We start from the raw sequence: 15,999 nt of genomic DNA, 5'->3' as shown, positions 1-15,999 counted from the left end.
AGTTTTCATCAGCTCAGCTAAGGCCTCCCTGAACAGTGTGTTCATAGCTTAAGACATGTCCCCACGCCCTGCTCCATCCCCAAGCTGCTCTGAGCTCTATTTAGAACTTCTGGAGCTGCCCCTGTGCCTGGTACCTAGCGAGTCCTAGCAAAAGATCTCTTCCTTTCTTCCATCTTGATGTCTTCTCTGACACAGAGAGGAAAACACGAACATTAAGACAGGTTCGAGGAAAAAGAGACAATGAATTGACAAGATAAACTTTTTTTCCAAATATCCAGTATTACTAATAGGTCATCAATTTCAAAGGCAATTGCTTTAGTCTGTATAACAATCCCATGCAGACTTCAGCCGTAATAGCTAAGTTCCTGGGTATAGACCACTGGCCAGGCACTGCTGCCTTAACTATTCTCCCATCTCCTCTACGGGGTAGGTACTGTTGGTCCATTTAACCAGGGAACTGAGAACAGAGCTGTTAAATAATTTGTCCGAGGTCATACAGCTAGAAAATGGTGGAGCCAAGACTCTAACCCAAGCAGTTTAGCTCCGAGCTTATGTTCTTAATCGCCATGACTCTTGGTGAGTGTATTTAATGCTTCAAATAACGATGCTATTTGACTTATTTTAAAAGTCCAGAAAAAACATATAGACAAGAGCATCGTTCTCATATGATTTTGTCCATGTTTCTGAAGCCATTTCAGAGAGCGATTTGTAGGTGTGGGCACAGTGTTGCTGCAAGTAGGCATTTCCCCTTCACATGAGGCGAGTCAACATCCACATCCCATCCAAGAAGAGTAGGTAGGTCTGAGCATGCTGACCAGTCGCCTAGGGGAAAAGGTTCTCTGAACCTCTCTTTGCCTCTGAAATGTGGCATACACGAGAGCCTGGCAGGAGAGAGAGCTCTGTAATCCTGGGTGATGGAGGAATCAGTGTGCCTGATGTAGAGTCTGGGGTGGTAGCAAGCAGGGAGGCCCAAGAAGTATGCGGGGGCCACAATTGGAAGACCTGAACAGGGAACTTGGACTTTATCCCAGGAGGCCTGGGAAGGCATCTATTAATGCTGAACAGGGGAGTTTGGGATCTGTACGTTAGAAAGAAATCACTCTGGTGGCCATGTTGACAGTGAATTAGAGGAAGCTGGTTGGGGGGGAAGCTGGAGGGGGACGTTGGTGGCCTGGGCTCTGGCTATGGCAGAGGAGAGAGAAGTGAACAGATTCAAGAGGTAGGAGGTAAACTCAACCCGACGTGATGACTGGATGTGGAGTTGAGGAGAAAGGAGAGGGACAGACCAAGGGACAGTGGTGGATCAGAGGAGGCAGATGGTGAGTCTCCCTGGAGGTAAGGAGATCTGAAAAGAAAACAAGAGCACTTTCCCTTCTGTTGCATAGGATACCCCTGCCTACATTAAGGAACTCCAAAGAAGCCCTCAGGATAAATGGATCCTACCTAATAAGAGAAAAAGTTGGTGACTGAGACCGGAGGGGGTGGGTAGAGAAAGAAGGGAAGGGAAGAAACATTTATGTTTTGATATATTTATATATTTGGGGAGAAAGAGTTTATTTATCCAATGATCTTCTCTCCTGTAGCTCCAGGGTGACTAGAAGACCCTACAGAGGGCCTTTTAAGAGGCTGGATGTTGATAGTTTTCTTCCCAGAACTCAGGTCAGTACCTTGGCTCTGCACCTTCCTCCTTAATAAAGATGAAGTTCGTTGTATCCTGGCAAAGTGCGACCAGATGTTAGATGTAAAAACAGACCACAAAATCTTTTTTGGAAGAAGCTTGCAAACCACAGCAAACACCTCATGCCCAATATGCCCAACACCTTCAGGCACAACATAAATTTATCGTATTTTCTCATTCTCCGCATCTCTTTGTTACTACCCACAGGACTGTCCTAAAATCCATCATCTTCCAAAGCATGTCAGCTTTCCTGGTGTCTCTCTCTGTAATTCATAACTGAACAGATGCGAAAATGCTGTCTCACTGATCAGTGTTCTTTTCATACGAAGAAAGCAGATAACACAATCCTACCTTCAGTAGTTTTAGAATGTCTAAAATTTCTCTTTCAGTTTTTAATTGCATTCGAAGAAATGTTTCACTCTGAACCAACACTGTCCCTCTGAAATTACCGATACACCCAAGAAATGCCTCCCCCTGCCCCACCCCCATAGCCTCGGGTCAGCGCACATGTTTGGGCCATCATTGGCCCGGGGCTCGAGGTCAGAACAGGTACAATTCAGCTCTAATCTGACAATACCCATGTTGCTCGTGTCCTTCTGACTGAGCTGTACTACAGTTCAGATGAGGTTCCGATGTATTCCTGTCTACCTCCCTCTTAACTGGATGTCAGAGGAGGAAGGGTCTGTGAGATCAGGGACTCTTCACACTTCCGCAAATTTATTGTTGGTGGCTTGCGGCCAGAACATACATTTGCAAATGACCCTCCCTGCAATTTGACTTTTTCCAGAACAGCTTCTCTAAGTGTCCAGAGCTGTCCCCCAACCCGACTTCCCCCAGTTTTACAGAGGCTGTATGGGTTGCAGTCATGGCTTGGCCATCTAAGTGGGATAGAATACATCCCAAAAGTACGGAGCCGCGTTGTACCTTGTAGTCCCGCGGCTTGTGTGAGTTCTCCCTGTGGCTACCCTCTAGCATTTCTTTTTCTTCGCTAAGTACATTTTAGGTTGTATTTGGAAAGCAACAGGACTAGGTCACAGTTTTATATTCGGACATAGATACAAAATAGGAATCACGTTTATGTAGAAAATGAAGTCCTGAGGCGCATGGGTGGCTCAGTGGGTTAAAGCCTCTGCCTTTGGCTCAGGTCATGATCTCAGGGTCCTGGGATCGAGCCCCGCATTGGGCTCTCTGCTCAGCAGGGAACCTGCTTCCCATCTCTCTCTGCCTGCTTCTCTGCCTACTTGTGATCTCTGTCTGTCAAATAAATAAATAAAATCTTAAAAAACAACAACAACAAACAAAAAGACCTCTACGGATGGACCTATAACAAAACAGTGATAGAGGGGAGGGATTTTTATTTTGTCAAACCTTGCAAGAGGTCTCCTGGAAATACTGGATTTAAAAAGTTTCATCATATTTATAAAGTTTTAACTACCGGATTTTCATTGACTCTTGCCTATAAGCTACACCTTATAAACAAGGCCTGTCAGGAATAGAGAAATTACAAGGTGCACAGGTTCCCAGCTCTCTTGGGGTCCTTTTTGCTCTGCAGCTCAGTGCAGAGTTCTTGCTCCGTTTCCCACCCCCCTTTTCTGTGGCTTCGGTGACTTTCCTGCTCTCTCCCAGGCCCCCACCGGCATCACACTGCCTACTGCCTCTCTCCTGCTTTGCTTCAGCTCTTCTCATGGTGCAGAGGGCTTGGCAGAGTTTATCATGGAACAGGTGTGCAGACCTTCGTCATGGCTGCTGCTTCTCTGCCAAGCCAACCAGAAACAGCTGGGTCCCTCGAGTTCTCACCTAGCCATTCTCTTCAGTGGTTGGCTCTTTCCTCTGGCTCCAGTTTGCCCATCCACGTGCACACTCGTGTACCCAAGCAGACATCCTGTGCACACACACGCACGCGCTCCGGGGTTGGCATGGCCGACGCTCACGTGCGCATGTGTGTATCTACCTTCCTAGCCGCACATGTGTAGGCCCCCAGGTTCTGGGGTTTCAGGCTATCTGATTAATTAGTCTTTTTTTTTTTTTCCTCCTCTCTGTGATCTGAATTGTTTGAGATACAGATGTAGGTGTCAGGTGGAGACAAAAATGTCTATTTTGTTACTGATCAGAGGATGAAGAGGTGGGCTTGCGACACTTGACCTTAAACTTGAACTTATCCAGAAGAAGTATAGGAAGAGCTAGAAATCTGCCAACCAGCCTAGTAGGGATGCTTGCTTGCTCCCTGTGGGCAGGTTGGCAGCCAGAGAGAGAAAGGGCTTCTGTGGCCAGCTGGGTGCCTGGGCCCAGCTCCTGAGCACCGACCGCCCTTGACAGCTGCAGACCGGGAAGGGAGCGCTAGGGGTGTCTGAAGGATTCCTCCAGGGATATCCCTTCCACACAGGGGACACACACAGACACATTCTTAAGCCAGGCCCCCGACCCATGGAGAAGTAGATAGTAGGACAAGCAATCCGAAAAGTGGGGAGAATGAGGACTGAAGACAAGACAGCAAGGAAATGAGCACTTGGGGCAGGGTCCTTCCAGGGCTCAGCCTTCACCTGCATCAGGGGTCCAGCCTGGAGCCAGCAGTGGAGCAGACAGGTGAAGAGGAGGACAGACGAATGGCTTGCGTGGGGAGAGTGCAGGGGTGGGGGGAGATGCTGAGAAGAGCAGAAAGCTGTGTTGGAAAATGTACTTAAGGAATATTGAATTTGTTTATTCGTGTACCCCATGTTCCAAACAACGATTTGCTCCAGTCAAGATTTGTATGTTAACAGGCACTGATGTGTAATTGGAGCGAGAATGTGGGAATGCAGGTACAAGAACTGTTGCAGGATAACAATAAGGCCAGCTTTCTGTGGAGGGGAGAGTGTGAGAGATGGCCCTCCAAGGCTGGGGGGTCTCTGAATAACAGTCACAACTGGGAGAAGGGCCCACAGCCTCCCAGTTGACCATGTGCTGGAATTAGAGCTCCCTAGCCCCACTTGCCCTAAATGGAGGTTTAAGATTTGTTTGGGAGGGGGTCCAGATTTTTTTTAAGATTTTATTTATTTATTTGACAGAGATAGAGATACAGTGAGAGAGGGAACACGAACCACATCTGGCTCCTCGGCAGGGAGCCAGATGTGGGGCTCCATCCCAGGACCCTGGGATCATGACCTGAGCCAAAGGCAGACACTTAATGACTGAGCCACCCAGGTGCCCTGGTTCATATATTTTTAATGATTGCCTTGACATTTTACTTTTTATTTTGAGGTAGCCCCAAGGTTTGATTCTTTGGGAGTAAGGATGGAGTCCTAGGTAATTATTATTACAGTAGATAACATCTCTTGAACATTCACTATGGGCCAGACACTGTCTAGAGTGCTTTGAATGTACCAATTCACTTAATCCTCCTAGCAACCCGTAGGAGGTATATGCACTTTTAATATCTCTATTTTACAGATGATGAAACAGACACACTGAGGCTTAGCAATTTGTCCGAAGGCACACAGCTCGTGTGCAGCAGAGCTGGAATGCAAATCCAGGTAGCCTGGCTCCAGAAGCCACACTCTGAACAACTAATGATGCCAAAAAGAGGATAGAATCTGGCTCAGCCCAGTCTTGGATCTTTCTCGTGTGACAGGATCAGAACCCCCATCAGGTTAGTTCTGAGTTCAAATCCTGGATTTGGGGTCTGCGTTTAGCTGGGACCTCAGCAAGAGTTAATAGCCTTCACCAAGCAGGCCAAGCACCATTTCCTGCTGCCAGACCACAGGTAGAATTTCTAGGCAAAGGCAGAGCCACTGCTATGCCTGATGACCCTCAGAATGTACAGAGGTTACACCATGTGTTTCCAGTTGGCTCTACCGGTGCTTTCTGGTCTCTGCTGAAGTGGGGAGGGGTCTCAGGGCCAGAAACAAGAGGTCTAGGGCAGATGAAGAATTCCAAAAGGCTCAGCACTGTTAGGCACTTCATTTAGTCATTCCCCAAATGTTTATTGAACACCTACTAAATGCTGCATGTTGCCTTATTTTTCTTGGCGTGTTACTGTATGCAGACACCCATTACCATGTTCCTAGGAATGCCACACTTTTGTGGGGCCAGTGAAGCTCTTATAGAGCTGCTCCTCCAGCTTCCTTGCTGGGTATGTAGCAGCCCAGACTGCAGGGCCCCCACGGATACGTGGACTGTGTTTGTTCAATAACGCTTGGAAGCACAAGTGAGCTCTGTATTACCACCCTCTCGGCAGGGGCGGCTGGAGAGCCTAGAAGCTCCTACTTCTGGCCCTACAGAGCCACAGGGACCGACCCAGAGCACCAGCCATCAGCTTTGTTCCTCAAGCCTCTGGAGAAAACCTTTGATTTCATGGGGATGATTATTTTTATTCTTGCCCACTCAAGGATGAAGCCCAAGAAACAAGAGGTTGCCCCTTTCAGAGGCATCACAATGGGTCACCTCCAGCCAAACCCACTGTTTTTTGTTTTTTGTTATTTCTGGGTTTGGTTGAGCCTCTCTTGGAAACCATTACTATACAACTTACTTAAAAGAAAGAGTGGAGGGATTGGGCATAAGAGACTCAGACAGAGGGGGGAGGAGGTGGGGGTTTGGGACGGGGAGGCTGAGAGTAATGTGTTGTCAGAGAAAGTGCAGGAAAGAACACTTTAAAGTCACAACCTGATTTGAATCAATTCCATTTTGGAGTGACATTTTTAATCTTTTGCGAAGTCAGACTATTCCAAGTTTGACTTTTGGCCAAGCCTGGAGAATTGGAACTTCAGATGAAGGTTTCTGAAAAAGACACAACACATACACACACAGACACACACACACACACACACACAGACACACACAGAAAGGGGGAGGAAGAGAAAGGGGAGGGAGACTTTTATCCTAAAGTCATTGTAAATCCAAAGCAGGGTTTTATCCTCCACAGTTAAATGAGAAAGAAAAAAAAAATCAAGAATACCAACATTTGAGGTACAAAGACTGTCATGGGCCAGTGGAAGTTTGCAAAATTATATGTAAATGACCAAAGTTTTTACTGTGGTGGCCCTGTGCATTCCCAAAGCTAATCCCAAAGAGAAAATCTACTTAGTAAAAGAAAGTTTTGTCTAATTTGGTTAACAGTTGAGAAGTGACAAAAATGCTGAATATATTAATAATTTATATTTCCAGGGTAACACTATATCTTTAATGCTTCACTGCCAAAGGGAATTCAGATTGGCTTAATGCTCAGAGAAAAAAAGCCTGAAAGGCCTTCTTCATATTCTGTATCCAGCGCTGATGAAAATGGGTGTAAGACATGTGTTCCAATAATAGGCACCATGCATTCTCCCATTTCTGCATAATTCACTTCCATCCCATACTGCGCAATGTATGTTTGTGATCCGGAAGGCCTCCTGGCCTGACATTTGCTTTCAGGCTCCTGCTCTCTTAGTTCGAAAGGGGACAAGGTATTCTCATCTCACATTTTATAGATAAGTATTGTAGTGACATGGAGTAGATATTGGGGCAAGTACTCCTTACTTGCAAGAACTTCTCTAAAGTTAATAGATTTCCTGTGCCCCCTCCATGCGCTTTGAAATTTCACTTTATGGGCAAAGTAATGAAGACGGTTTCTTTTTCTTTTCTTTCTTTCCTTTCCTTTCCTCCCCCCCCCCCCCCGCCTGTCTCTGTATCAATCAGGTTTGATGGTTTACAAATTACAGGTCATCTATTCCATGACCTCAGTGAATAGTCTCCGGTCTGAGCTCCCTTAAACCCTGTCCGCAGAAATGGAATAAGTTAATTTATTGTCCTCCAGCTAATCTGGGAGAAGACAAGTCATTGTACTTTGGTTAGATGGCCTCTGGAAACAGGAAAACATGCTACATGATTTTGAATTATTTATTTAAAGGGTATCTGAGCTAGGGAACAAAGGGGAAAAAAATCAATGAAGGAAAAAAAAATTTTCCAATCGCCACAAACACATTAGCCTAGCAGCTTGGATACCCTGTTCATTTTACTCTACAATAGCAGGCTCATTTTGCTATTTGGGCCTTTAGAGAAACATTTTTGTTTGCTATTTTAAGTGTATCCCTGTGTTGTGGGTAGGACGCAGATCCGGTTGGAACTGAAAACCCTAATCTCCCAAAGATCACTGGCAGTCTCCTCTGGGCCCTGAAAACTTTCCTCACGATGTTCTGGGTTGAGCAGAAAGTTAAAATCCAGCCTCCCTCTCTCGGGAAGGGGGGAAAGGGGGCCTTTTTCTCACCGGGCCTGTGAACCTGGACAGACGGCCCAGCGTCCGGACCCCACGCCAGCGACGGATGGTGGGGGGTCTGCAGGGGCAGCAGTCCCCTGCGGAGCACGTCTCTGGACCCGGTCGCTGCCGGCTGCTCACTCGGTTGCCTAGCGTCCCTGAAGCTGAGCTGATCTGTGCGCAAAAAGGCAAGGCTAGCTTCCCTGAACCCTCCGGCGGCGCCCAGTAGTTGTCATCCTAAAGTAACAAACCTCGCGGTATGTTGTTTTTGATCCAGAGCTCAGAAGTTACTTCCTCTCTCTATTCTGGTTTTCAGAGACGTGTTAAGGCGTAAACAGTCCCGCATCCCGGGGGTCTGAGCTGCGCCGCTCTCCAGGCCAGCCCGCGCGTACTGCGCGCGCGACCCCGGGCCTTGTCTCGCGGTAGGAAGGGCGACCAGGTCGGAGCTGGCGAAAGTCCTCTAAAGCCAGTTTGGGGCGGGTCCTCGGTTTGCATTTTCTGAGAGTCATGGGCCCATTTCTTCGTGCGCGTCCTGCTCCGAGGCAAATGCCCAAGGTGCGCACCTGTCGGGTGCGAGTCTGGAGCCCCGAGGGAGCCACGACTTCCCACCCCGAAGCGAGGCTCTATTTAGGCTTTCCTCCCTCCTCCTCAGACCCCGAGGTGCCCCCTACCCCACGTCCTGAAGACCCTCACCTTGGCCCTATCAGACTCGCGCCCTCGGCACCTCCAAGCGTGGTTGTGGAGGAACAGACGGTAACAAAGAAATCCATCTCTTGGGTCTTTATCAGAAATCGTTTATTGGCAGGGGGAGATCCTCCAGGAGACTAATTTGCTCTTGGCCTTCCCCCACCCAGTTTTTTGTTGGCACAGTATTTACACCTGTACAATATACAGTATTTCTCCTAAGCAGCGCCCGAAGCTTGGAGAAATCTGGCCGGCGAGGCAGCGTCAGAGCACCGGGGGGTGCTGGGAGGGGTGCAGGTTGAGGGCGTTGGGGTGGGCGTGGCCGATCAGGTTGAGGTAGTGCCGGTCCAGCCCCTGCACTGGCGCTAGGAAGGGGCTGTGCTGTTGCGCGGGGCTCGGGAGCGGCACGGGCGCGCTGGGCAGGTAGGGCAGGGCCGGGCTGCGGGCCGTGCTGTGCGGCCAAGGGAAGGGCCCGGGGGCAGCACCCTGCGGGAAAACGGAGGCCTCCCCGGGGCTGTGGCCCGCGAGTTCTGGCCCTGCTGGGTGTAGCTGGTAGGAGAAATCCGGCTCCGGGAGCGAACCTAGCGGCTGGAAGGCGGGCTCGGCGCCCAAGCGGGCTTTGGACTGCAAGAAGGCGAGGATGCGCGCGTACTTGGTGTCCTTGGTCTCCATCCGCTCCACGGTGGTGAGGTAATGCACCAGGTTCTTCATGCACTCGTGGTAGCCGTAGTGGAAGTAGTTGGCGAACTCCGTTAGCAGTTCTGCTGGAGGGGCGAGTAAACCCGCAGAAAGGAAAAGCAAAAACAAACCATGAACAGCCCCCTTCCCCACCGGGAGCCCGACATGTGTGCCAGACATCTCCCTCCCATCACGGTTTTTTTTGGCCAGAGTTCCCATTTGATGCCTGTCCTCTCCTACCCCAGTCTGGAGGCCAGAAAAGCACAAGCAAACGACCTCCTTCTCCTAAAGAACCAGACCCCACCCTTCCCCACCTGAGAGGAGGCGACGGAACCAGCATCCCCAGAAACCCCCGCCCCCCTTGCTTACGTAGAACCTCGCCCCCCACCCTTGGCCGCATCCAGAGTGGAGACCTCTCCTGCAGGCCTTCACCCCCACTGTCACCCCCATGTCTGTATGCGGCGAACTCTCCCTGCCCAAGTTCCCCTTTGCCCAATCCGCGCCCACCTTTTTCCCTTCCCCGAGGAAAATCAGCCGAGTGCAGGGCTCTCAGGTACTGAACGGTCATCTCGAGGATCTCCGCCTTCTCCAGCTTCCCAGAACTCTGCAAAAGGAGGAAGGGCTCCTCTCAGCGACCCCGCAGGCGCAAGCCGACCCCAGCAGGCTGGGTGCGCGCTTTTGTCTGGAGCAGTGAGCAGGGCGCCGCAGTGGATCTGCGCAGAGGGTCGCCTGGGGCTCACCGGGCTCTCGGGCCCCCAGAGTCTCCAGACCCGCTGCATCCCTGCCGAGAGTGGCAGCCGAGGATCCCCAGCGCCTGGCTTTGTAAGCTCGGCCTCTGACATTACCTGCTTCGCCAGGGCCATGGGCACAGTCTTGCCCAGCTCGTTCAAGCAGCGGTTAATCCGGTCCCTCCTCCGCTTTTCTATCACTTTGTGGGAAACGGGGGTTCTCTGCGAACAGAGGTTTGTACGTTTAGGATAGTGTTGCCTAGGGAGTCGTCAAAGGCATGGCTGTAGCTGCGTGTCAGCCGTCTTCCCAGCCCGCAAAGCTGCCCAGGGACTCCCCCTGGAAGGGGTCCCTGCCCCTCCACGTAAGGGTTAAGTGAGCTCTGCCCTCCCACGCGCAGGCTGGTGCGCTCCTCTTCCAGCTGCCCTACCCGGCCGGGCCACGCCGTCAAGCTGAGCGCCAGGGCACTGGGGAGGTGGCCACCAGTCTCGGCGTGGGCTCCTCCTCAATTAAGGAGTTTCCTCTCTCTAACCTCATTCCCTACTCAAACCACTCAAGGTTCCTCCGCACGAGAGTCCCGTGTGCCGCATCCCTGCCGTCTGTCCAGCCAGGTGGCAGTTCGGGGAGTCAGACGCCCCCACCATCAGGGCGCAAGGGCCGTCTGGGCTCAGCCGACTCACTTTGCGTTCCTTGAGCTTGTCTGACATCCTGGTCAGTACGCGCCCTCGGGAGAGGCGGTGGCGCGAGTCACCCGTCCACTTTCCGCCTCGTGTGCTTCCTCGAGTGTCCCAGGTAGACTGCAGCCTCCCAACTCCGAGGGACTGCCTTATAAAGCGGTCATCTAGGGCTCCAAGTGCATTCACGAGTTGAATTATTCCATAGGATTAGGGGAGCTCCGTTTGGGGGATGTATGCATTCAAGATCAGTTTTAAAGAAGTTAAAAAAAAAAAAATTAGCAGCCGAGGGGGGCGAGCTGGGGGCAGATCAGCTTTGTTAATCCACGTGGCCCTTCAAAGGACACGTGATCGGCGGGGGAATAACATTTGCATGGCAACAGCCCAGGCGGGAAAAGGAGGCGGTAAACTGGGGCCGGCGGGCGAGCGAGCGCCTGCAGCAGTCGCAGGCGCAGAGTGCCGGGGCGCAGCGGCCGCGGGCACCGGGGGGCGAGGACCCTCACAAAACAGTGTCGCCTCCTTTAGTCCCACCGCTGAGTCTCACACGATTGCCTGTTTACAAATCCCAGCAAGCCCGCAGTCCCAGCGCCGAGTGCGTTTTAAAGCCTGTCCAGAGTCATTAAAGTAATTAAGTAAGCCTTTAATAGGCTGTTCCGCCGGGTTCAAGGGAGAGCTCTTGGAGACGGAGGCGCCCCGTTTGTTCCCAGGCTTTTCTCACACGACTTGGTGACACGTCCATCTCCCCCCTTTTTGTTTACACCGCTTTATTTGTCCGGACATCCCGGCAGGTGTGGGGCTGCGGCTGGCACACGAGGCTCCCGCCTCGCCTCGCCCCTCCCGCGGGTCTTTGGCACGCGACGCTCCCCCCTACTCCCTGACCACGTCGCTTGCTTTCTTCTCTCCCCCCTCGGGCTCTCTCTTCGCGGGGGGAAGAGGCTCAATTTGTAGCCTATTATCCTATACGAAAATGTCCATTGAAAAGTATGAATAGTTTCATTGGGCTAAATTTTAATAATGCCAGAGGGTGGGGGAGGAGAGACAGGCAGGCGTGTGTGTGTGTGTGTGTGTGTATGTGTGAGGGGGGGGGCTGGGAGGATGGGGGGGCAACATGGAGAAGAGTGGGCCGAGAAGAAAAGGGGGAATGCAGCTGGCCCAGGCGAGCATTATACGACGTCACCTGCGAGAGGGGGCGCCTACAGACCCCTATTCATTTGCCTAATTTTGGTCAATTTAACAAACTTCAGGAGAAATTATTGTGGCTTTGTCAGGGAGGGTGAAGCCTTCTGATCGAATTAACAGCATGTTTTGATCCGGTAAATGTCATTAGAAAGGGAGAAACAATCGCGCTTAGAGTGCTCTGAGTAATGCGCCCAAGTGGAGACGCCAAAGCGCACGGCTCACAAAGGGAGCAAGTAGCTGCCACAGGGAACTTTTGTACCCGCCCATCGCCCAAGTTTTGACACAAAAAGGCATTATTTCATACTTGAATACGTTTAATCCAACGATTGTCTATTTTCTGCAAACATATTTTCACAGCATTGTTAACTTTTTATGTCCCCCTTTCGCGGGCGCCTTTTCTTAACGTTTGGGGGCGGGAGAGCGCAGACACTTTGGGCATCAATATTTGTCACTGAAAAGGGCTCCGTGAAGTTAGGGAAGTTGATCTCTTTTTTATGGTTTTAGAGAGCGAATATATCGGGGGAGGAGGAGGGAGGGAAGGCACGAACAGAAACCAGGGAAGAAATTTGCCGGACGGGCCCGAGGAGAAGGAGGGGGGCGGCGGCGGCTGGGAACTCTCTCCGCCTCCTGCGCCCCTGCGGGCAGCCTGGCCGGCGGCCGGGGGGCCTCCTCCCCCACCCGCAGGGCTCGCTCGCGTTTGCGGCCTTGGACCCGCACCCCGGGGGCTCCAGGCGTGCGGGGATATAGGTGGGGCGTGAGCTTTCTTGCAGATGGAAACTATAAAAATGATTTTGGTTTTACGACCTGCTCTAGAGCCACTGAGCTGTCACCTTTTTCTGATCTCTTCCATCCGAGAACAACTGAGACCTTGCCTTAGATAGCTTTCCCTCCTTTTCTGCCCCCCACCTCACCTAAATTCTCTCTACTCTGCTGGGCCATGGCAGGGCTCGGGCTCTCCCTTTGCGAGTCGTTAGCCCTCAGTAGAAGTGGCTAAGGAGGGGGCCCCGCTGGCTGGTGGGACCTAGGGGACTCCTAGGGCGCAGAGGCAGTTTGGGTGTTGTGCCTTGGGGATGAGGGCGGCCCACCCGATGTGGCCTGGGAGGTGTGGGGCTTGGTCGGCACAACGCACCCCTAAGGTGTCCCTCTCTGGCTTGCTTTCAGTCTCGGTGGGGCGTTTCTTTTTTACATAACGTCAGTTTGGACACGACCTGCACCCTCCCGCAGGTCGCTCTGCCAGCCTCGGGTGCCCTCTCAGGGGTTGTCGATTTCAGTATATTCACTCGCACACAAAGGGATTAAACACGAACCCTTATCATCCAAATTAACTAACGTGAATGGGTAAAAGGGAGCGCGCACACTTCTCACCCCACCCCACCCCCCTTTTAAGCCAGCGGACTAGGCGTTGATCCTCTTACTGCTGGTGTTAACCACCAGCTGCAGGCACCTTCCACGGGCCAAATTTCATTCTGTGCAAACTGTTTAGTTTCTCGTGTTTGCTCTAGGAGCTGGGCTCCGAGGCCTGCCCAGGGCTGTAAGTACCCGAGTGTGGCTTGGCAGGGCGTCCAAGTGAAGGTGGGTGGAGGTGGGGTGCAGGCACGTGCTTGCTCACTGTGTCGCCCAGCGGCGCGGCGGCAGCCCTTTCTGGGAGAGAGGGAACGCCTCAGGCGGTTCAGGGGAGGCAAGGATTGTATTCCGTCCCAGCCTGAAACTCCAGTCACACTGCAGGAAAGTGCCTGGCCCGGACCCTCATGGCCACCTTCCCTTGAATCCTCCTTGGCAGGAGGTCGATAAAGTGTTCCCTGACCTTGACCTAGTTCCCACCCAGAACCAAGCAGAGTCAGGAACTGTAGGTGCTGGAGCCCAACGGGCACTCACATCCCAGCTCCACCCCTCCCAGCGGGGCCAAACTTTGGGCTGGACCTCAGTGTCCTCCTCTGTGAAATGGAAACATCAAGTGTGTCTACTAAGCCACAAGGTGGCTCCTGAAATGAAATAAGTAAATATAAGCAAGGCACCTAGAATAAGACTGAGGTGCCCAATTCAGTGTCATTTTGCCCAGAAGTCTGTCCTGCAGTGGCTCTCCGGTGGTGGTGTTTCGTGGGTTCTGCACCTGTGTGTGATATTTTCATTCATTTCATGTTCTGTTTTTTTCCTCATCTCGAAGAGAGCTTCCCTCTCCTGAAAAAGCCACAGTACTTTCTCATGAGGTTTGTTAAATTGACCCAAACTGGACAAATGTTTGGGGGGGTAGTTGGATACCCCGTCTCTCAGGTGGTGTTGCCTGTGCTTGCTGGCCAGCGGGGTTCTCTCTGCATGTGGGAGACTGAAAAAAGGCTCTAGGCACAGAAGTTTCTTAACATCAGAGTCATTTCAAATGAGGCAAACATTAGCCTCAAAGCAAACCTAGGAAGACTACTTAGAAATTAGACAATGCTAACCAAATATTAGTCCACACTTAGACTCCTAGCATCTGAAGACCTTTGTGGAGAACACTGCTGTCACAAGCAGAATATGTATGTTAGGGTTGTGAGCATTGCTTTTTTTTTTTTCCCCCTTATAGAGTTGACCTGTAGGTTCCAAACACTGCAAAGAAGGACTCTTAGGGGTTTCTTCCCAATTCTAGAAACTGAGGGTTTATGGATTTGGGAAGGGGAAGAGGAAGTGAATAGAACGAGAAAAATGTAGTGAATATTTGGTCATTTTAGCCAAATTGCTCTAAGACAAAGTGTTCTGGGTGGTTTCAGAGCTCTCCCTCCAACACTCACCTCTCATACAGAGAGCAGGTTTTTCTAGTTTTATTAATGGGACTGGGGATTTAATCAAGTGAGAAAATGTGAGTCTTTGCCAGAGAGTGGAGAAAACAGGGCTCTGGCAGACCCTACTCCACTTCTTGGGACCAGCAAGAGGAGGGATGAAGGGAGTCGAATTCCTAGGCTCTCTTTCTGAAATCAGTAGCGTCACAGGATGTGGGATGGCAGGATGCTTCCTCTGAGGGGAAACTGAAAGACCATCAAATCCAGCACACCATTTTACTGCGGGAGTGTCTCAGCGGGTGAGGGGAAGACCTGAGGCTGCCGGGTGGTGCACACCAAGCTGCTGGCTCAAAGTGTTCCCTGCTTGTGGATTTGCTGTGTGACCTCCAGGGCCAGCTGCTCTGGCTTCCTCTCTGTTACTGTGCAGGAGAGTCTAGTCAAGGGTGCTGTGACTTAACGCTGGCAAGCATTCTGTAGGACATCCAGCCGCCTGCCGTTGACTGGCATGACTGTTGTTGGAGGCATCAGCTGCGTCCTTGGTCCCTCTTTACATGCTCCTACTTCTCACAAGTGCTGTGATGGCAGCATGTTGTGAATCCTGATAGGAGCCAGAAGTTGGGAATACCCAGCAGAAAAGGACATGGCCCATGGGCTGGCACTCTAAGAAAGGAGAAAATATTCTACTGATGGCCCCAGTCCAGTAGCCTCAACACAATGGTCACTACCTATGCCTATTCCAGCAGGCATGTATCGGGTTCCCTCTTAGGCTGGCAACTTCTCTGGACTTTTCCTTACTCAGCATCCCTGCTCCCTCACCCTTCTCTGATCGCCAGTAGTATTCTCAGCTCAGTGATAGGATCAACAGGAAGTACGTGGGGGGTCAGTGCCTGTCCACACAACCTGATGAAGATGAGGAGGGCCAGTGTAACTGCAGTCGCTCCAACCATGAGGACACACACAGATGGTGCCGGAAGGAGTCCAGAGACTTGGGAAACCTGTGCTCATCATAGATTTCCCAGGGCTTTGTCCATATCTCCTTTGTTTTCGTTTCTGAAGCAGTCTGTTCTTTGCTTTCTTTTCTCGATGAAGTACCTGTCAGTCTGCTGACCGGGCCAGCAGCTCTGAAACCACGTTTGCTACTTAGCACTACCCTCTTTATCCAAAGGCTTTTCCGCTTCTTTCGACCCTTATGGAAATCTTGACATGTCACACCTGCTACTGGAATCTCATGCCTTCGGAAGTTGGGTTGGCTTTGTTTTAAGGAAAAACAAAGTGCGCTAATCCCTTGCTACTCCAACTGTATGTCTCAGACCAGCCACCTGGGAGCTCATTAGGAACACAGAATCTCCGGCTCCGCCCCGGACCAAACCGAATCCGAATCTGCATTGGAACACGGCCCTCTGTGGACTCCAGTGTACTTCA

At 51.3% G+C, this 15,999-nt stretch overlaps 1 protein-coding gene across 1 annotated transcript; it reads right to left on the bottom strand.

Annotated features, from left to right (window-relative positions):
* Positions 1-8,831: 8,831 nt before the first annotated feature.
* On the bottom strand, positions 8,832-11,221 carry HELT (helt bHLH transcription factor; the record flags this gene model as incomplete). The annotated part of the gene is made up of 4 exons (XM_080797017.1): positions 10,652-11,221; positions 10,091-10,195; positions 9,753-9,849; positions 8,832-9,331 (listed from the first exon to the last, which is right to left on the bottom strand). Exons 1-4 carry the CDS (start codon positions 10,676-10,678, stop codon positions 8,832-8,834), a joined length of 729 nt encoding a protein of 242 aa, XP_080653143.1. The 5' UTR covers positions 10,679-11,221.
* Positions 11,222-15,999: the final 4,778 nt, after the last annotated feature.

The sequence above is a fragment of the Martes martes genome (genome assembly GCF_963455335.1).
Source record: "Martes martes genome assembly, chromosome: 2".
In the NCBI taxonomy this organism is placed as follows: domain Eukaryota; kingdom Metazoa; phylum Chordata; class Mammalia; order Carnivora; family Mustelidae; genus Martes; species Martes martes.
This window is presented reverse-complemented; position numbering and strand designations above follow the sequence as displayed.